Source organism: Ailuropoda melanoleuca, chromosome 9 (genome assembly GCF_002007445.2).
Source record: "Ailuropoda melanoleuca isolate Jingjing chromosome 9, ASM200744v2, whole genome shotgun sequence".
In the NCBI taxonomy this organism is placed as follows: domain Eukaryota; kingdom Metazoa; phylum Chordata; class Mammalia; order Carnivora; family Ursidae; genus Ailuropoda; species Ailuropoda melanoleuca.
In genome coordinates, this window is record NC_048226.1 from 3,315,425 (window position 1) to 3,338,190 (window position 22,766).

Consider the following 22,766-nt stretch of genomic DNA (forward strand, 5'->3'; position numbering starts at 1 on the left):
TGTCAGGGTCTTGGATATCTTCTGTTCAAATACTTCCTAAGTATTTTGTACTTTCTGCTGCTCTTATAAATAACATTTTTCATTATTATATTAAATCTAACATTTAATAATTGTTTCCAATATATAGAAACATAATTTATTTTTGCATGCTATCTCATGATCTTGATAAATTTGCAGTATATAAATATTATATCTACTAGTATATATTAGTATATATATGTATTAGTTCTAGATTTTTTTTGTACATTCTATAAGAATTTCCTACATATTCAGTTGTTTCCTGCAAATAAAGATAGTTTTATTTCTTGCTTTTCAATCTTTAGGCCCTTTTTTCTTTTCCTTGCCTTATTGCATGGTTAAAAACTCATTTTAAAAACTGTTATAAAGGATATTTCTTAGAAATACTGCATTTTCCCTTTTATATAGGTCTGTCTGGGCTTCTGATAACTTGAGTCTTCTTTGAACTGTGCTCATTTTCATCCCCCAGACAGAAATACCTTTTCCCCATTCTCCCAGTTTCTATGAGGAGGGATTTTCTCCGAAAAGTCCTATCTAGCTGAGTTACCTTGCTTGTGAGTTTGGGTTGGGAACTGGGCACAAGTCTCACAGCCCCTTCTTGGAAGCTGGCCTGCCTGCAGGGAATGTGCATTGTTGACCTTTGGCAGCGTGTGGTAAGCTCGGTGTTACAGGATCTGCCGCAGGTGACGACAACAGTCGTCCTCGTCCCAGACTGGACTAGGTATGTCTGATCCCTTTGGGGCTCCGTTAGCAGATGCTTTTGCTCTCATTCTAAGCTATGTGTTCTGACACAGCCTTTTACAATGCAAGTTACATACTGGCTCTTACCTGTTTTAACCCTTGACTAATGCCCCAGTTTATTTAGAACTCACAAGGGAAAGACACGAGCCATTTACTGAAACCTGTCTACGACAGCAGTTATAGTTAACTGCAGTTACTGCAATTACTGTTTATAAACTCGTTAACTGCAACTAGTTTATTTCCCAAACAAGATACGGAAGCATAGTATAGGCATTGAGAATGGCCCTGGGCTTCTCGTCTCTTTGATAAATTTCACATATGGCAGCTGGAGACGGAAAGCTGATGGCGTATAAAAAACTACTTTGCGAGTATGTGGGGAAAACACAGAACGAGAGGTCGTGTGGGAGAGAGGTGAAGAACACAGGTGCGGGAGGGAGACCACCTAGCTCAGGAGCCCAGCTCTGGCATTCCATGACCGTGTGACTGTGGACAGACTACTCAGCCTTGCTGCGTCTCAGCTCTCTTATCTGCAAAACGGGCTGTTATGAGGATTGAGTTTTTTCATTTAAATGCTTGCAGTAGCACCTGGCATACAGTAAGCACTCAATAAATGTTAGTCATTATTATTATTTTACTATGGACGCTATATATACAACTGCTTTAGAGAACATGTTGGGGCAGGGAGCTGGTGGGAAAAGAAAGGAGGTAAAACTATCCAGGATGTTGTTGTGACTTTACTGATGTACCAAGGACCCAGAAGACTGAGAAGTCTGGTTTTGGTCCCCTTGAACCAACCTGGCCGCTAGGCATTTGTCAGTGAAAAGCAAGGTGTATCCCGGTGGGCACACCTCAGTAGGCCGTGGGGTGTAGTTCAAACTCTGCCTCTCACACCACAGGCTGTTCAATCCTGGGCAAGCTGTCCGTTGAGTGTCCTTCTCTGCGAAGGAGAGAGGATACCTGACCCCTATGTGATGAGTGCTGGTGGCACTCCCCCCAGATCAACCTGTGAGCGAGGCCAGGGGCTGGCTCTCCTAACCCAGGCGATCTTGTTACCGTGCCCTCAGCCCAACTCCTGACCCTGCCCCCGCCAGCACGCCTACGGGACCTGCGTGAGAACCCACCCGATGCTGGGTAGCAGCTCTCTTATAAATCAACTCGACAGTACGTGGAAGAGTCTCCTATCCCGGAACTGGAAGGAGGGTGTGCTGTGTTTGAATCGGGGGACAGTGAACGCCCACTCTCAGACCTGCTGACTCAGGAAGAAACTCCCATGCATCCACTGGGACCCCCGGGTCAGCCATGGGGCTCAGGGGAACAGCGCGCTTACAACTCCATTCAACATTAAGAATAAGCAAGGCCTTCTGCCAACATGGTGTCATATTTATTGGACGGCTCACAGGTCACTAAAACATAAGGAAAGACCAGATGACATCAGTAATGTCAGGAGACAAAATATTTAGCATTTTTTAAGTTTCAAAATTTGCATTCCATTTTAGCTGAGGGATATCAACAGGCAATTCATGGACATGACTGAAATTTATTTTTAGCAACAAGAAGCACAGACATTTATTTAACCGATGACTTTTAGGCCAATAACCAAAAAAAAAAAAAAAGAGAGAAAACTATAGTTTCATGTAGCTAATACAAGAAAATCATTTATACAAATGAAACGGATACAAAATACGTTATAAAGAGAACGCACATACAAAAGTCATTAAGTTGGTCAAAGAACAGGATGTCACAGACCACCACACTGAGAGAGCACTGGCGTGAATTCATTTCAGTTACGAAAGCATGTCCAAAGTGTGAGTTACACATTTACTGAGGTAAAGGCACGATCACTTCAACATAATTAATGGGGAAGAATCCAGATGCCCCGTGTAGCATCCCTTCATACCAGTTTTCATCTATTTGATTGGTTAATGTAATGATGTCCCCTTCTTTAAATCCTAGTTCTCCTTGGTTTTCGGGCTCAAAATCATAGAGACCACGACAGCAGGGCTGGTCCATGGGAACATTAGAACCTGTCCACATCATATGGAGATAAAAAGTACGGATTAACATGACACATTATCCCTGGAGGAGTGGGGAGCTGGAGAGGTCATGAACAGCAGTCCCCCGCCGTCCTCCCCACAAGGCAGGCTCGGCCCTGCTCTCCGGTGCTGGGCTCGTGGTGTCGGTCCCAGCTGCCCCCAGCCAGAGGATGCCCCAGCTGACCTCCTGGGTCCATGGCTTTTCCCTTCAGTACTCGCATGCGGTGGAGGCTGGCCCAGCCCACCTCCCTGAAAGCAGCTCCTCTCCTCTGCCTGGAGCCCGGGGGAGGCAGAGAATTGCAAGGCCCAACCCCTGCCTTCAGCAAGCTTACACTGCACAAGGTGTGTATGACATTTAAGGACAGAGATGAGCTGGAGAATCACTTATAGCTCAGAAGCTCAGAGAAGGAGGAGGCAGGAAAGGCCTGGGTGGTCGGGACATCGTCCCAGAGCTAGTGACCAGGAGCTGGAATGAGGCAGGGTGTGACATGGGAGAGGATGGGCAGACCATTCACAGACCAGCCTGACATGCTGGGCTTACTGCGTGAAGCTAGACGTTCTCGGAATAACATTTTTCAAATAGTTATTTTTTAATTTCAAAACTAAAACATTTCAATGGTAATAAAGGGAGAGAAGAGGGAAGGAGGGAAGGAAGGAGGAGAAAGAAAGGAAGGAAGGAAGGAGGGAGGGGAGGAGAGGGGGGAGGAGTGAGGAGAGAAGGAGGGGAGGAAGGAGGAAGGAAGGCGAGGAGGAAGGAGGGAGAAAGGAAGGAGAAAAGTATGTAAAATTGAGAAGTCAGCTGTAACCCACTAATCCAGACATAACCAACGTTAAATTAACATTTTGGAAGAGAAGCTTCCAGATGTCTTGATGAATATATCCTTGTATGTATTTACATAAATATATTCTTTTCATAAAAGAACATTCCTATACATATTAGTGTGACTCTCTTTCCAGAATACCTTTAATTGCTGACCAGCCGTCGACTCCATCAGTATGATACAGTTTCTTTAGCCCGCCTCCTATATTGTTGGATAGATAAGATCCTTCCTTCCCTTCTCTCTGTTCTCTCTGTTAGCTAGGAAGGTAACTCCTTGAAAAACACCCTAATCCATGTTTATTTACAAACGTGCACAGTCAATACCTGACGGTAAATTTCGGAAGGGAGTTTGCTATTCATAGGACATAAATTTTTCCAAGACTTTTAGACTTCAAATACTACTCTTATCTTCGCTGTGTATTTAATGATCATGTGCACTTGGATGTATTTCAGGATTTTCTATTTTTTTCCACTGATCCATGAGGGTAACAACGTATCATCTGAAATATTATAGCTTTAAAGTAAGTGTTAATAACTAATAAGGTAAGTTCCTCATATCCTGTTCTCATGATATCATCCCACCAGGTAAACTTCAGTATCAATGTATTGAGCTCCCCCCCATAAAAATTTCATTTTGAGGGGTACCTGGCTGGCTCAGTCGGTAGAGCATACAACTCTTGATTTCAGGGTGGTGAGTTTAAGCCCCAACTGGGCACAGAGATTACTTTTAAAAAGTCTCTTTGATTTTAACTGGATATTTTTTTAATATTAAGATTAGTTTTAGAATATTTTTTTCAAAGATGTATTTATTTATTTGCACAGGCAGGGGGAGAGGCAGAAGGAGAGAGTCCTCAAGCAGACTCCCAACCTAGCATGGAGCCCAACATGGGGCTCGATCCCAGGACCCTGAGACCAGGACCTGAGCCGAAATCCAGAGTCAGCTGCTTAACCGCCTGAGCCACCCACACAGCCCTAGAATATTTTTAATGAGTGATGGCCATCGCAGGTCCCGAAGGAACCACTTACTCGTGGGCGATACTTTCATTCTAGAGCTAGACTGAGTTTGTTACTATTTAAGATTTTTGCATCTGTATTTAAAAGTGAAATTACTCCCATTTTATATTCTGGTCAGGCTTTGATATCAGAGCATGTCAGCTTTATAAAATAAACTTTTTTTTTCCTATTTTCTAAAATATTTGAACTTGAAGATTTGAAAAAATTTGCCCCCAATTATCTAGGCTTATGGATTTCCGAATGTAGAACCCTTTCTCGGACAGTATAGGATAGTGACGTAAGAGTGTCTGGGAAGAAGAGGGGATCATCCCAGCCCAGGTCAGTACAGCCTCTCACAGGGGCATGTGGCCTCAGTGTTCTCATGGTTCCATGCGGAGGCAAGAGCATGGGCAGGAGCAGAGAGGCTGTCCTGGCCAGGGGAGGTGATGTCCGACCCAGAGCAGTCAAGGGCATGGACCACTGGTGGGTCCACAGCAGATGTGACTGTCCCAGGGAAGATGGAGCTGGAAGGAAGCCAAGCCCCACCCCATGAAAACCACACCCCCTGTCTACCCAGCAACTACCCCAGGGACAGAGGCCACCGTCAGAAGGCAGAACAGGCCATCGAGAAGGAGACCAGGGAGCCCTCCACATCATGGACAGCCAACTCCTCATGGCCCGTTTCTGTCGTCACACCAGCAGATTGAGGTCTGCAAAAGTGGGAGGCAGCATCCCCGGGCAAGACTGAGCCAGGTTCACGGTCCCTGTCCTTTAAGAAGAGCTTAATCCCCGCACAGGACTGAAATATCCATGTATGTCATCTCACCTCTGCCATCCTATTTTATGCTTTCTGTTCTTATTTCCTTTCTCTGATATTATGAAACATTCTTCCTTCTCACTCTCTTTGAGAGTTGAAGCAAGCCCTGCTAGAGATTATGTTCCTTCCTCACCAGAGCTTCCATGTGCACATAAAGAGAATATAAATTTGGGTATTGCTATGGTTGGTCAAATGAGAAGCCCCTCTATCTTGGGCAGCTAATCACTGAGTGAGGCCCACTTGTTTCTCTGACAGACAGGGCGGCCCTCCGTCTGTGCCAGCCCCACTCCAGACCTTCCAACACTCTGTCCACACCAGGTGGGAGTGGGAGCCAAGCACTCCTTCGCCTGCAGGCTGTTCATCAGTGAAGTTCCCCAGTGGGGCTGAGGTGGCCCCACGGCCTTCCTGTCACCGTGACTCTCAACACGGCAGCATACTAAAAAGCTCATGCGTTTAGTGGAACCCCAGGCCTGGCGGTGGGACCTGGACCTCGGGATATTTAAAATATCGCAGGTGTCTCCAATGTCCAAGGGAGGCTGCAAACCACCCGCCTAACGGTCCTCCCTCCCCTCCACTTTCTTCAACCAGAGCTTAGGAGTGTCGAGGAGTTTCAGCTGGTAGGCAAAGGGAAGGGGACGCACTTCTCCCTCTCCAGAGAGGAAACTCCTTCCCGCGTGGTGACTTACAGGTAGGTCAGCCTTTTAGAATCGAAATCCACGTGGACTGCAGTCTCTAGCATGCACGTGAAGCTTCTAGCATTTGGATGGCTCCTTCCATGACACACTTCCATCCCACCCCAACTTTGTATATTCCTTTTGTCCTAATGATGGCCGTGGAAGGACTTCAACACGGAGGTCTAGTTCATTATCTTGAATTTGAACAGAACGGCATTCAGTGGCTTCAGAGCATTGGGAAACTGAGTGTTTAGCATGCAGAACTTTCCCTTTTCCTTTGGAAATGCAACGCCTCGCTGGGCGCGTTGGGACACTGAAAATCCATGCCAACTTGGGCCGTTGAGTCAAAGTCAACTTTATTAATGAATACCTGTTTTAATGTGGTCTATAAAAGTCATTACTATCCTTTTAGCATGTCTTGCATTCTAGGCGCACTGAAGAGTGAGACAGAGTTAGGTGCCAAACCACGCGGTCGTCTTGGAAAGCATTTCCGTGAACACAAAACATTAGTGATAGAGGGCTATTTGATGGTCTTCCATGGACCGTTCTCTTCTTGAAGAAGAGGCAGAGATACCTCCAAGAGGTCATAGCAACCTGGCCCCCAGGCTAATGGCAAAGCCAGAACCAGACACCAGGGCTCCCAGCCCGGGATCTACCCTGCTGATATCACCTCCTACATGATCTGTGACGCCGCTAAGGGTTGCCAAGACATTTTATGGGCTATCACGCTGACTATGGGTCTAACTATATATTTTTCCTCCCGCTGAGTCTGCAAGCTACCTGCAGTGACTAAACTAAATGCTGAATGGCAGGCATGCACTTACCCTAACCAGCAGTTACACGCACATATGTGTGCACTCCCGGCACGCACACTGAACGAATCAGGGAAAAGCCATATTACTCACTTCCCACTTCATTTATTCTAGGCAAGCGACCATTGCCACACTGCCCACTTTGATTTTCTGAGGGCTGGAAAGCATCCAGCACTCATATCACACTCCATCAGCAAATGAACCCAAAACACGGCGTCTCTCCTGAGAGGCCGTGGGGTGGCGTAATGATGCAGGCCACAGTCCCTGACTCAGGTAAGGCGTGAGCACCTGGCTCTCCAGCCACCTCTACACGGCCCCCAGCAGCGAACGCAGTTCTGACAGCGCAGACACCAGGTAAATCCACACCGACCAGAGCTCGGGCTGGCTGCCGGGACTACACAAGCAGCAGGGCGATATTCTGAAATATCGTCCACTGCGTTTGCCGAACTGGGTCATTTCTGCTGTCAGGGGCCTTCAGCCCAAGGAACTGTGGCCTCCCTTACTTTAGGGACATGAACAATGCAGTCAATGTTGTAACTTCTAGGTTCCAAAATCATGCCATTTCAGCTGCAAACTGGTGTGAAAGCCAAGGTTTACAGGCTTTCATGCCCATGCCAGAGCCAGGTAGGCTTTTATGAGACTTAAGAGGCAGAGAGACAGACAGACAGATAGGCTGACTGCTGGAGTCCCAGGAACCAGGATCTGAAGAACTCTGAGCATGGAGATTTTGTTACAAGCCGTGGAGAGGGAAGGGCTGCTTCCTGCCATCCGAGAAGACATACGAGCTCTTTCCAGAGGCAGGGAAGGGGCTGGAGAGAGAAGAAGGTGGGCAAGAAGGTTGAAATGCTCCCCTTATTCTACCCTGGTGGGGGTGAGGGGGTCTTAGGCCCCTCTTCCCACTGGAACTCTGGGAGAAGGCAGGTCCCTTAGTGCTCTCAACCAACATGGTGGGGAGGTGTAATTATGCAGGGAAGGGTCTGAGGGAGCCACTCCTGGCTCCCCATGACCTCTGAACAAATCTCCAGTCCCCCCAGGAAGTGAGGAGGTGCTGGGGGGGGGAAGCTGGATCAGAGATGGCCCACGACGGACACACAGGATGCAGAGACCCCGCAATCCAGAGTCAGAGTCTTGGACCACGGAGCCGGGCCTGGGGCTGGAGGGACAAGTCATCTCTGTGCGAGCAGTTCAGCCCAGACCAAGGGGCTCGCCTGCCACCATGACATCCAGGGAACGTCCCCTGGCATCTGGGCAACATCTTGGGGGAGAGGCGTGCGGAGGAGAGGGTCCGTGAGAAAGACCAACAGACCTAATGGACTCTAAACGGAACTGACTGGGTTTAAGTCCTAAATTGACCAAGTAATAAAGGGAGAGTCTACTTTCTATTAAAAGAGTTACCTTGAAATGGCAAGATTATGTTTTTTTCCACTATTAGAAGAGATGGAAAAAAGATTAATTTTTTTTTTTTGGCCAACAGTAGAAATGGAAAAAAGATTAACTTGTTTCCGCCACCAGTCTAAATGGAGACTCATAAGCAAGTTCAGTTCGCTTGAAGAGAAATAGAGTTCCTGCCCACCGAAGTGATCATGTAGGAAGCTTCCCTCTGCACAAAGAGGGGTGAGAGTCAGCACGGAGGGAGCCCACAGGGCCGGCAGAACGGGCAGCATTTCCTCAGCGGCTCTTCCGCGCCGGAGAGACACAAGCACCTGCACCGGGTCTGCAGGCCCCGCTGAGCACTACCGGACGCCAGCACCTTTGCTGAAACCGTCCCGTAAGCAAAGACAGGTCCTACCCAGTGTCCATCTCTGGGGACAACTCATTCCTCTCTCCCCCTGGGGTCTCGCAGCACTGCTCCTTGACCTCACACGCACCTCGCCGGCTGACGTGGAGGCACAGTGTGCTGTCTGGCGGGGGCGGACGCCCCCAGCTCTGGCCCGGACTGCCCAGCAAGGACGCTGCCTCCGCCCGCCCGCCCTGGCTGCGTGGCCCGTGTTTATTTTCTCTTACTCCTGAGACCTGGCTTCACATCACATGAGAGCAGAGGTGGGAAAAACAGTCTTCCTTGTTAAAGCACCGAAACAAAGATTATTTTAACAGAGAAAAGGGAGGGTCCCTGTTAAATATTTATCATTCAAGTTCTGATCCACACCATTAGGAGGAAAAAAGAAACAAAGGAGGCCATAACCCGAGAGTTTCAAGGTGGCTGGTGAGTACGGACTGCATCGGGAATGCACAGTAGGTAGGGAAATCACATTCTCCTGAAAATGCGTTCCCTTCCCTCTTGGCACTAATATGGCCCGGTTCCTACCAATCCTGGGTCCCCTCTTATTATTTTAACACCACTATAATTCTGGGGAGTGCCCTTCCGCACCCCACCTTCTGCTTCCCCAAATCCCTGATGCAGAGGGCTGCTCACTCACACAGAGATGCCCACCCAGCCCATCGCATTCCCGTGGTGGTCGCACGGTCCTCAGCCCCCATCAGCAACGGGGATGACATCAGAACCCTCGGTGCCAGAACACTATTCTGAGTGCCTCACTGACATCAGCGGATTTACTTTGGCACCATTACTCCCCCCAGTCTGATGGAGAAATTAAGGCACACAGAGGTTCAAAGCAATTCAGCAACGCGCTGAGACGGGACCTCCATNCTAAGGGTGGGGGGCAGGGTCTATCAGCTGGGCTTGGTGAGCCTGTGAGCTCAGCTTGGCGTGCTCTGGGGAGCGCCCAGGCCCTGGAATGTTCTTTGGGAGCGTTTGCCCCTAAATCCCTCCCTGGTCCCACCAAAGGATGTCCTTTGGTGCTTATTCTGTCCTGTTTTTTTCTGCCTGAGCCCCTGCTTCAAAGTGAGCAGCTCAGGCTTCAATTAAAAAAAAAAAAAAGCAAACACAGGAGTCGACGCCAGGTGGCAGATGCGCCATCCGAGTGGACGTGGCATCCGATGGGCCTGGCGTTTCTGCAGCCTGGTCTGCTCCTGTGCCCCCCCCACCCCCGCCACATGCCAGGATCTGGGGCCCCGTTCTCCAGGGCTGGATTTCTCCTCCTGGCACTGACTGCCGTGGATGGGGAAAGGCAGGGAGTGGTCGGCGCGGCAGGGGGCATCCTTCTCTGGGTAGCAGGAAAACCTCGCCACTCTTTTGCTGGTCTTAAACTTGGGTCCCTTTTAGACCCTCAGAGGAGCCCCCTGCTTGCTCTTCTCTGCTGGCCCTGACTCTGGGGATTCCAGTCCCTGGGCTCCGGGCAGAACACCCACGCTGAAAGGCAAGCTACGACACCCCCTCATTCCCCCACTCCTATTTTTTTGGAAGGGAAAGGGGACAGAGAGAGAAGTGATTCATACAACTGTTGTCAACATGCGTGCCTATCAGGGAACAAGGTATGGCGTCTACCAGAAGCTACTGACCTGAGGAAGGCTCTTTGTCTTTTAGTAAATGCCCCAGACTGCTGTGCCTTCTGACTTTGTGTTCCTGCTTTTTATTTTTTAGTCTTTCTCTTGCCTCCCTTGTTGCCGGGCTGCGACCTGTCACTTTCCTGCCGTCAGTGGGCCTTCCCGAAGCAGTCCCTTGGCCTTTCTAATCTGCTGCTTCCAGTCTGCTGTAGGCTAAGAAATCAGATAACCAGTTAGGTAACACGAATGGCCACGGGGGGCGGGGGGGGCTCTTGCTCTGCCATGAGCACCGTGCCTGCCCCGCACCTCTGATCGACATGATCTCAGAACAGCCCCGTGCGGTCAGGGTCGTAATTCCCGTTCTCTCAAGGATGAAACTGAGACCCAGAGGGAGGGAGTGAGAGCCAGGATCCGGGCCTCCCTGTGACCCCACAGCCCATCTAACGGTGAGGCCTGCAGGTGACACCCGTCTGGGCTGGGTAGGCTCACGTTCTGCCCCCTTTCTGAAGTCTGGAAGTTCCGAGGTGTTTCCTTATCCCCAGTGCTACCCATGGGGCTGGTGCGGACAGAGAGGAGGCTTCCTGTCAGTGGGTGGAGTTACCCCCCACCAGGAATGGGACCCGAGCCTCCCTCTGGAGGCTTTGGCTGCACGCCAAGATGGCCCTGCTATCTGGCTGGGCCTGTGCCATCGGATGATGGGGTAGTTCACCTCTTAACACACTGGGGCACAGAGCGGGTTTCAAACTTTTGAGTTTATTCCCGGTTAGACTCCTCTCAAACACTCAATGAGTGCATACGTCCTCCCGGCCAGGCACCCCACTCAACCTATGCGATACCATCTCCTTTGAATTTGCACGAACATTTTTGGTTCAAACCGTAATTTCTCTTTTCCCAATCTAAAATCTCAAGCACTCGCAGAAAAATTCTTTGGAAGTGAAACACTTTCCCTCTAACTGACCCAGACACAGCGCTGGTGTAGAACTGTAATAAATGCCACAAAAACCACTTTGTTCACCATCTCGAACATGCCATTTTTGTCCACTGGTAATAAACTACACGGGAACTTCAGATCCCTTGTTTCAAGCTCTGGATTAGGTCACCCCTGGGCCCTGATTTTCTTACCTGCAAATTTTATGCCTTAATCTGTGGTTAATGCTATGGATTGAATGCATGCATCCCCTCCGAATTCCTACGTCGAAGCCCTAATCCTCAGTGTGGTGGTATGTGGGTCTTTGGGGAGGTGATTAGGTCATGAGAGTGGACCCCCGTGAATGGGACAATGCCACCATATAGGGACACAGCAAGAAGACAGCCACCCATAAACCAGGAAGCGGACCCTCACCAGACGCAGAATCTGGTAGCACCCTCATCTTGGACCTCTCCGCCCCAGCACAGGGAGAAATAAGTGTTCATTGTTCGAGCCCCCTGGTCGGTGGTATTCTGTTAAAGCCACCCAAGCTAAGACAAGTTAAGTAGCAAATTACTAAGAAAAGTCTAGTGAAAGTCTATGAACTGTCTTTCTAGAAATAAGAATGCTGTATGTACCCACAGGAGACGTGATTTGTTGAAACACTCGTCAGGGGAACTCAAGCTTAATCATTATACTGCAATCTATAAAAATAAGCATGTGTGATTTGTTTTAACCTTAATTCCAGTCCTTCACAACTTACACGGGGCAGGAGATGGGTGTGAGCAAGTGAGGGTTGTGCCCTCCACCTTGCCCAGCAATGCTTGTCCCGAGATGTTATCTCAGAAGCTGCCTGGGATCATCAGGTCCTGTGTTTGTGGGCTGCCTTTGCCGCTCCGAGCATTAGACACACGGGGGCCTTAACCAGAGGTGGCTTCCTGGCCGCTGGCATGGAGTTCACGCTCGCAGATGTGTTCTGTTTGGCCTGCTCCTTGCTTCGTACAGTGTGGCTTAGTTACCAATATTTTAAAAAGCAGGAGACTGCATGTAAAACAAATACACTGGCTTCTCTTGAAAAATCAAAAAGGCTGGCTCTTCTGGGTCCATATTCCTAGGCAACGAACAGCTACTCCTGACACCGGCGCCCCCTTTGGACAGGGCAAGTATTGGGCACTTGGCTATAGGCTCACCTCTCCCTTTGTGCACCTGTCTTGGAGGCCTGGTGTCGCCATCTGGTGCCTGGTCTGGCCCGGCACTGTTTTCTTACACTTCCCGTGTGTCTCTCCTCCCCATAACTGGCATTAGGGTTTGCAGCTGAGGCCACACCCACAGGACAACTCCTGCGGGGGTGGGAGGGATCATTCCCACGGACTCAAACATGAAGTCCCCCGGGATTACGCCCTGTAGCTGCCTTCTGTGTTATCCCTGGAAACCAATCACTTCTACACTATTTTGTAAAAACCTAAGTACCTATATTAAGATTTAGACGATAGCACTTTAAATTTTAGCTTAAAGACCAAATGCGTCNATTTCTACACTATTTTGTAAAAACCTAAGTACCTATATTAAGATTTAGACGATAGCACTTTAAATTTTAGCTTAAAGACCAAATGCGTCATCATTGCAGAATATCAAAAATTTTAAATAGGTGGCATTTGAGATAATATAATCATGCCATCATTTCAGCCAAGTAGTATTAAAATTCCCACCACTAAATTAGAAGTTACCCCTTACAGCTTTCCGAAAACTCTTTCTACAGACGGTTTAGAAGAATGACTGGAAACTGTTCCCTGCAGTGAGAAACTTTCCTTCTAAAGCTTCCTTGTGATGAAAAATAAGAGGAGGACTCTTCCCCTTTCCTGAATCGGCGGCTAATGATCAACAATAAGAATCCTAGCTCAGATTTCATCATTTTAAAGAAATATTTTTTTAAACAGAGAACATAGAAAATGTTCCATCTGTACACTTCTCAAGTTTTTAAGAATGTTAAGTACTCATAAAACAGAACTACAGCAGCCATGGCATTGAGAGGGGAAGAGACTTGCAATGTGCTCAGTCCTATCGCTTCAGTTAGGGGCAAGCACAAATCCGCCCAGAGAGGTTAAGAAACTCACCCAAAGTCACACAGCAAGTGAGAGCCAGATTCTGAGCTATACTGCAGGACTCCTGTTTCCTTGTTTATTTCTCTCCTGGCCAGGGCGCTGACCGGCCCACTGCTGATAATGTACAGAAATGTGTATGGGGGGGGCAGTGATAAAAAAACAAACAAGAAAAGTATGGGAAGGAAAGAAGAAAAAGCAAGAAACAACCTACCCACTGAGCAATTATCAGTCACTGCTGAGTGGAAATTTGCGTTTCCTCTTTGGAAATTTAAGTTAAAAAAAAAAAAAAAGCATTTATTTCTATTTGCGAAGTGCTCGTCTTCTTCAAGTTTCGAACTTCACATTTGACTTTTGAATCAATGTTTATGTTCTAACGTAATCCTAGAGATTTTTGCTCCGACGAGGGGAACGACTCAGACTCTAGACATTACTTCCGAGCCCTCTTAGCAGCGTCAAGAACTTTATAAAAGTCTCTTTTATACCTGGAGGGAGTGAGAATGTCTTCCTAGAAACGGTCTGATTTATTTGCCTCGCTCTGAACGCCCATAGCATGCACTTGGAACCACACGTGTTCACTGCCCTCGGCCTTCCATATTTTCCAAGTCGATCTCAGGCTGGAGCATGTTAGCCCTAAGTTGTGATTACATAAAGTGACGCCCTCTTTAAGAACTGCAATGGGGGGGAAAAAATAAAAACCTCATACATAAAGGAGTTGACAAAAAATGCAAAGTATACTTTTTCTAATTCTGTAAGTGACAACATGGGGCCTGATACGCATGAGCCCAGGGCGGGGAAGACACGTGAGCCCAGGTTGCAAACTCCGACACTATTTTCTTCAAAACGGAGGGTTTTCTGGGAACGAGGCAGGCACACATTTCGGGACCTTTTCTTGGCCCTGTCGTCTCTTTGGGGACACAGGGGCAGCACGTCCTGATGAAGCATCGTGACCCCACGCGCACGGGCTTGGACAGGCTGTGCTTCCTCCAAGCCAGGGCTGAACTCGGTTCTGCCTGCAATCCATCATCTCAAGATGTGACTTCCACCGCCACCCCCCCCCCCAGCTCCTGGCTCACTTTATTCATTCTCTTAGGCAGCAAGAAATGTATTACCAAAGATTCCATCTCAGTCCCACGATGGATTCTGCCTAATTGACCTGCATCCTTTCATCTCCCTCTTTTCTGTTTCTTTAGAAAGAAATGATGAAGAAAATGTTCTTGGAATGCGTTCCTGGCACAGTCCTGTGAGCTTTGCTTTAAATTGTTAGTGAAATGCTTGACATTTTTCCTTCACTTTATAAACATTATGTGCAAATCATTCAGTATCCTAATGGAAAGTAATTTCCCATTAATACGGGCTATAAAATGCCATTTTCTTTTGAAACTGTGCCCCAGAAACAAACAGTACAGGACCCCTTTACACTCGAAAATTCCACCCACAAATCACCACAGCCCGATGCTGGAGTCGGGGGCTAAAGCCACGGCCAAGGGCAATTTCAGAGAGGCAGCTGGGGAGGGCACAGTGGAGAGTCCGGCTATTGGACGCCGAGCCTTCCGAGGAGCTGTCTTTGTACATCTGTGATCTCTGGCTGACCACCGCTCTTCTAACAACTTAATGTGGCCAGGGACCTAGCTACTGGCCAAGAAGGAGGGGACAAAGGCACGGACATGCACAGTCTGGATGACAAAGCCAAAGTACTCACTGTCCTATCAGCATTTTCTTCTTCCAAGTCAGAGGCATACAACAGACTCCCTTTGCAACCACTTGCTGGCTGCGGATTCCCTGTGATCAAGAATCTTGGAAATAAATCATTCCCAATGCTCTTGTACATTTTAAATGTTCCCCCAGTATTCCTTCTTAAGGACATAAAGTGAAAAATCTAGAAGGTAAAGGGTCCAGCTCTGCTACTTTCTGCCTCTGTGGCCTTCAGAAAATCTCACTCAACCCCTCTACTTACTCATCTGTAAAATGGGCATAATAACAGCATGAGAACGTGTAGGAAGTATTTAGTACATTAGCTGACCCATAGTAAGTACTCAGTAAGTGTAACTGCTGTATTGTTACATTATTATTTGTTACTGTTTTATTTTCTACGAGCACCACTTCCTTACAATATTGTTATGGCCATGAAATGGATTTATACCATCAAATAATATATACCTGGCTTATCTTTGGCACTCAAATGCTATGTCCTTATGCCCTTAAGTGATCCTTTAGTTAAAATACTTCTCCACTGTTATAGAGTACCTCACTTTCCACACTGCCAGGCTGAGAGGTCAAAGTTAGTATCGCTACAGGGAGACAAGGACACCCTTTATCAAAGGAGAGCTGAGTTTTCCCCCCTAGCAGATGAGAGCAGGGCAGCCTGCGAGCTGGACCCTCGGTCCCAGGGTCTGCTAGCTGTCTTTCACTCAGATACAGCAGAGCACGGGGAGGGCAAGTGATGGGCAGCCTGGGGTTGGACGCATTTTCAAAGTTTTTACTTAGTTTGTTTTTATATCCAGCTTCTTTCCAAACAGAAATTTTGAAGTGGCTTACAATAATACACACGTTCAGAATATAGTGTTTCTGGACCAGAAGTCGAAAAGCCAAGCCACAAACACCAGGGAAACAACAGATTTTCATCCAAACAAAGAGAACTTTTGAGAGTAAAAGGGGGGCATTATTAAAAACTAAACTAAAGCGACAGACACAGGACTGTCTCGGGATAGTTTACCTGGGCCTGTCCCAAACAAACGAGGATGCACTGCAGCCCTGGTGGAAGGAGAGGAGGGGCGCAAGAGGCCGCTGCAGCCATGGCCGCGGTCCCTGTGCTCAACCTTCACATCTGGCACTGAGCTTCCCGGGGGCCAGGGGAAAACAGGGAATAAAATGTGGTGCACAATTTCTTTAAAGAAGGAAGTATCTTTTCTTCAAGGGCCATCAATTTTCCCTTCTTAAATACATTTTTCATTCAAATATTAAAGAATATCTTGAAAACGGGAAAATATTGCCCATAATCCTACTACCCTTTAACTTGGTCTACACGCAAATGTGGATTTGCAAAACTGTCCTCACCGTATACTTACAACTTGGTGTCTTTCTTCCACTCAACTATCGTACCATAAACATTTTTATGTTTCTCCATAATGTCCATACTAATGCATCTGAATAGCTGCGTAATAGTCCCCTTGATGTACCCTTATCTACTTAACGAGTATCCTACTATTGACAAATACATATAAACAAACACTGGTCATTGGGTTATTTTCACTTCTGACTTTTCATGTCTCTAGACAGTGCCATAACAGATGGATGAATGGGCTATTGCTTAAATTATTTCCTTAGGATACATTTCCGGGAATGAAGCCACTGAGAATGCGTAAACATTTTTATTAATTTTGATAGATACTGCTAAATTGATTTCCCAGTGAGTCACCCCAGGGCTCCGCAAACTACGGCCCGCAGGCCAAATAACGTTTTAGTGGAACACAGCCTTGCACATTCATTTTCAAATTGTCTACAGCTGCTTCCCACTCTAACTGAGTCAGACGCCTACGACAGAACCCACGAAGCCTAAAGGATTTACCACTTGACCCCCGACACAAGACATCTGCCAACTCCCAACTTACTTTAATATACATTCCCCCCAGCAGTGTGGGCATGGGCGTGGGGCCACACTCTAACGGAAATGAATTATGTGGGACCCTACAGAGAGGTCAGTGAGAGATAGAACAGATGTTTTCTTCCTCAACAAATGTAGATGTCAGTGGTAGAAGCCACAAGCTAACCACCAAAACCCACGCTTGCTTTCTTCCCCAGGAATATGCACACAGGTCGGATGTGGCTCTCCGGCTTACCTCCCCCGGCCCCAGCCTTCGCAGCCAGGTGTGAGAGTCAGACTCTGCTCTTGCCAGGCTGGGAGTGGAAGCGAGTGAGCCACTTGGGGCTCATTTCCGGAGGAGGACTCTCTAGCCTGGACTCCCATTCCTAATTTCTACCTTTCGGACCACTGTTTTCTGGAGTCTCTGTGGAACATTAACTATTCCTCCCTAACACAACCTAGTGCCAGGAGTGGGGTGCTCTCACCATCAAGTTTGGGGTGCTGACTTGGTGGGCAGCCAGCGATAAGGAAGGAGCAGGTGTAACAGGTGTGAAAGCCGGTGACCCTTGTTAGGTCATGGCAAACATTCGGTGAAGTTTTGCCTAGTATAACTTTGAGAGCATATCGCATACCAGTAGCTCCAAAGAAAAAAGCTTGATAAAACAAAACGTTAGTGTACGTGAGCTACTCCTTGGTGCATCCAGCAAATTATTGTAAGAAAGACAAGAACTGCCTCGTTTGCAAGCAAAGATACAAGGGAAGAGAGGAAGATCAGAGGTGGGGTCCCCGCGCACTAAGAAAACCTAGCTGCTTCTCTGTCCCAAAGAGCAGAAGACAAGCAGGCTGTTATTCCAAATCATTCTGAGACTCTAAACCAAATGACAGCCCCGGTTCTGCAGCAAAGATTAAATTAAAGGCATTGCCTCCCCACTCCCACTCACCTACTGATTGAGACGGCCTCGAGGTGGCCCCCCTAAGTTAAGGAAGGCAAGACAAAAAGAGGAAGAAAGAAGGTGGCCTTAAAGAGCTCCCTCTAAGGACGGGACCTTGGGTGCGGTTATCAGCCCAGGAGCTAGAGCCTGGAAGCTCAGTGTGTTTCTGAAGGCACCAGGTGTGAAAGGAAGCACAAGCCTAACCTGAACACATCTGCATCCCCTGAGCCATCCCTTGACCCTCAAGGCCCCCCAGGCAACAGGAAGGACAAGTCCCCCAGGGCGCAGCTTTCCAAAGCCTATTTCCTCCAACATGAAGTGAAGACATGGAAGATATGAAGGACTCCCAAGCAGGCAAATCTAGGGACCTAGAGGACAGAGGCCAAGGGAGGTCCCCTTGCACCCTCCAGAGAGCAGAGCCAGGGTCTAATCAAGGACCCTCTACCATGGCTAGGGGTCCTTGCAATTCCTGTCTCGCAGAATTCCATCTTGCTGGGGACTAGCACCTGCTGTGTGTCTCCCACTGGCCCTGGAGTGGCTGCCCAGCTAGAGGCTGCGTCCCAGCTCGGCCACCACCCATGGTCCTCCGATTCAGTTCTCACCCCTGGCTTGGGAGAGTGTCACTCTTATCTCGCTGGCTTAAGAGGACACGTCTAGCCTGGATTGCTGTTCTTTCTCCCCTTCCTGCTGGCTGGCATGGCGACAGCTAGGACAGTACAGAAGCCACATGATGAAGCTGGCGGAGCTGTCATCGGCCCAGGCCTGAGTGACTCCACAGACACTGGGAGCACCACCCGACATGGACAGCTGCATGAGTGAGAAAATCCTATTCTGTGGAGCACTGGTTGCACGTCGAGGTCTTAAAAAAAGCAACTGACGTCATAATTGTCTTATGATTCAAGGTTCTTTAGCCTTGAAGGGTCTATAGCCATTTGGAGCCCAAAGAAAGCCACCTTGGGCGACAAATAGCAGAGAGACGCGTCCAGTGGGACACACGTATTACCCTAACACAATACAAAAGAACTCTCCAGAGTACTATGCCTGAGTGTGCACTTGGTAATATTTTAATGAAATCAATTTTATTCAAATAACTTTAAATAAAATGTTACATCAAAGATGTAAATCGAAAATTAGTGCTCCATGCCATAGAGACTGTAACCAGGAGACTAATTAGGATGAAAAATACACAATTTTTTTGAGAGAGCAAGCGAGCAAGAGAGAGTGAGCAGGGGATGGACAGAGGCAGAGAGGGAATCTTCAGGCAGACTCCATGCCCAGTGCGGAGCCAGACAGGGCACTCGATCCCTCCGCCCTGACATCACCTGAGCCGAAATCAAGAGTCAGATGCTTAACTGACTGGGCCACGCAGATGCCCCAAAATAGGCAATTTTATTAAATTCAAGCTGGGTACTCTTGCCTGCAAAAGGCTTTTAAGCCAAGGCTTATCTTCTCTGCTAAAACCTGACATTAAAAATATTCCAGTCCAAAACTCTGGCTTTATCTCCTTGAAAGCAGAACAATAAAAAAAACAATTGAGAAAAGAATAATTGTCTTATGATGTAATTCAAAGCTCTTTACGTCTACAGCCACTTGGCGTCCAAAGCCACCTTAGGCGACAAACAGCAGAGAAACGCGTCCACACGCATTGAATGACCCGAGGGAGGTTGGCACTGACGCCACAGACGGAGCACAAGAGCACAGACTTCCTTTCAATCTCGAATCGCCATCAACCATAAAATAGGTATTTTAAAATTTCCAAGTGATGCTGGGAAACAAGAATGAACACTGGTGGCAGACCAGAAATCGTGAAGAATGTGAGGAATCGCTGAAAAGTGGATGCGGCAGATGGAAGAAATGAAGCCCAGAATGGTTCTCGAAGAGGGTTGCTCCAGAAGTGGGCGCTGAGGACGCCCAAAGCCCAGAGTCGGTGTGGAGTGGAAGCTGGACGACTGGCATTCTGGGAAAAGAGCAGCCTGGTGAGTCCTCCCACCCTGGGTCTGCACCAAGCGCCTGGGAGCCCAGGCATCTGCCTCCAGGAAGGAGGCATGAGGTTAGGAACCTGAACTAGAAAGTCGGGGCAGTGAGGATGCAAACACCCAGAAAACCAGAAACCAATGTCCCTCACTCAGCAGAGCATCCCTTATTCCCCCACAACCACGGAAGGTGGGCAGCCATAAGACACACTCATAGCAAGTATGATTAATATTCTTAGAGGGATGTGAAGAATCTAATTATTTATCAAATTACATGTTAAAATTTAAAAATCTGAGTATTGGTGTGATAAACAGAGTAACAACCATCTCTCCACCCCACCCCCAGATGTCCACATCCTAGAACCTGTGGATTCCTTCTTTACGTGGCAGAAGGGGATCTGCAGGTGTGATTAAATTATAGATCTTGAGATGGAAAGATAACTCTGAACGACGTGGGTGGGCCCAATTTTATCACAATGTAATCACAAGGGACTTTAGAAGAAGAAGGCAAGAGGGTGAGAGTCAGAGAAAGAGGTATGACAATGCAAGCAGAAGTCAGACAGCTTGGAAGATGGTCCACTGCTGGCTTTGAACATGGAATGAGGGGCCATAAGCCAAAGAATGCAGGCAGCCTCTAGAAGGTGGAAGAGATAAGGTAATAGAGTCTTCCCTAAAGCCTCTTGAAGGAACAGCAGCACCTTGGTTTTAGGACTTCTAACCTCCAGAACTATAAGACAGACAATAAATTTGTATTATTTTAAGTTCATTCAACTGGGAAAAGAAATTCAATAGATGCACTAAATAAATGAGTGGGTACAAGGAAGAAAATACACAAGGTGAAATTTTCTCAGAGGACAAAGTAAAAAGAACAGCTATCTAGAAAGCAAGAAGGAAAAGATGAGCCAAACAGGATGAGACAAAAGTTTCAACATCTAATAGGATATTAAAAAGAAAAAATCAGAGAGAATAAAGCAGAATATTTAAAGCATTAAAAAAAATTTCCCATCATTAAAAACAGTATGAGTGATCAGGTTTAAAGGGTCAATGAAAACAAAGGGAGGGGAAGGGAATATAACCAATCTTCCCATAATTCTGCTAGAATTGCCAGGAGGAAGAGACAACTCCACAATTACAATCAGAGATCTCAATATCCCCTGCTCGAAACGTAATATAAAAGACTAGACAAAATATCCACAAAGTACAGGTGACTTGAACTATGTTATCAAACAATTTGGCCAAATTGGCATTTGTAGAACCCTTCACCCAACAAGGAGAGAATACACATGCATTTCAAGTGAAGAACATTTACTAAGATGGATTGTATTCTGGGCCATAAAAAAGAAAGTTTCAAAAATTTTTAAAGGGTACAAGTCATACAGAGTATGTTATCCAAGCGAAATGGAATTAATTGGAAATCTAAAACAGAAAGCTACGGAAAATCCCCCAAATATGTGGAAACTAAATAACATACCTCAAAATAAACCATGGGTTAAAGAGGATATCAAAAGTGAAACTAGAAAGTATCTTGAAGAGGATGAAAATGAAGCCAACATACCAAGATCTATGGGGCGTTGCTAGAGCTGTACTTGGAGGAAAAAACTAGCACCAAACGCACAGATTAGGATGGAAGAACTGCTTCTACCTTCAGAAATGATACGAGGAAGAGCAAATGAAATCCAAAGAAGAAACAAAATCATAAAGACCGAAGTGCAACTCAATGAGCTAGAAAACAGTAAGCAATAGAGAACCAATGAAAGAGAAAACTAGTTCTTTGAGAAGAGCAATAAGATTGATGCATCTATATGCAGGGAGAAGACACAAATTTTCTACGAGAAAAGAGAGCAGTGGCACCACGACAAAGTCTGTAAATCTTACAAGGAAAATAAGGGAATATATGAACAACTTTATGCCAATAAATCTGGCAACTTAGATGAAATGGACAAATGCCATGAAAGACACAAACTACCAAAGCTCACTCAAGAAGAAACAGATAACCTCAAGAGCCTCACATGTATAAGGAAATTTAATCTGTAGTTAAAAACCTTTGCACAGGGAAACATTTATTTGGAAGAGTAACAGAGAAAGCTGACAAACACTTGCCTCAACAGGGAGGTCAGCAAAGGCATCAGTTAAAATTAACATCAATAATTCATGTTGATACCCTGAGAACAGCACTTGGCCTCCGTGGTCTTCCAATTCCATATCCCCAGTCTCATCATGAAAAAAGTATCAGACAAATCTCAATTGAGGGACATTCTACAAAATACCTGAATACTACTCCCCAAAGCTGCGAAGCTCTTAAAAACAAAGAAAGTCTTAGAAACCATCACAGCCAAGAGGAGTCTGAGCAGATACTATGACTAAATGTAACGCAGTGTCTTGAATGGGATGTTGGGACAGAAAAAGGGCATTAGGTAAAAACTAAGGAAATCTGAATAAAAAACACACTTTAGTTAATAATAATGCATCAATACAGGTTCACTGGATGTACCAAACACATAAGATGTTAATAATAAGGAAAAAAAATAACAAGGGAACAGTTTTGGGCATATAGGAATGCTGCAACTTTACTACAAATCTAAAACTATTCTAAAATTAAGTTTATTTTTAAAAAAAACCTTTCTCACAAAGGGTTTATCCCGTGAATATAAGATTGCTTTAATTAATTTAACATAACTCACCACGTTAACAAACTAAAACAAAAAAACATATTATCATTTCCATCGATGCCAAAAAAATTCATTCCTAATAAAAACTCTCAGCAAACTATGACTGGAAAGGAATTCAATCTGATAGAAGACATCCATGAAAGACCTATAGCTACCATCATACTTAATTATGAGATACTGAATCCTACCCCTCTTACATCAAGAACAAGGCAAGCATGTCCACACCAACTATTCTATTCAACATTATACTGGAGGTTCTAGCAGGTGCAAAAAGGCTAGAAAAACAAATAAAAGGCACCCTAACATCCGGT

At 46.6% G+C, this 22,766-nt stretch overlaps 1 protein-coding gene across 1 annotated transcript in view; it reads right to left on the reverse strand.

Annotated features, from left to right (window-relative positions):
* Positions 1 to 1,560: 1,560 nt before the first annotated feature.
* The window catches only part of LOC100467513, a 76,590-nt gene continuing 55,384 nt past the window's right edge, over positions 1,561 to 22,766 (reverse strand). Inside the window, exon 18 of the mRNA XM_034668884.1 lies at positions 1,561 to 2,783. Coding sequence (XP_034524775.1) covers positions 2,578 to 2,783 — 206 coding nt within the window. The 3' untranslated portion in view covers positions 1,561 to 2,577. The remainder of the gene's footprint in view (positions 2,784 to 22,766) is intronic.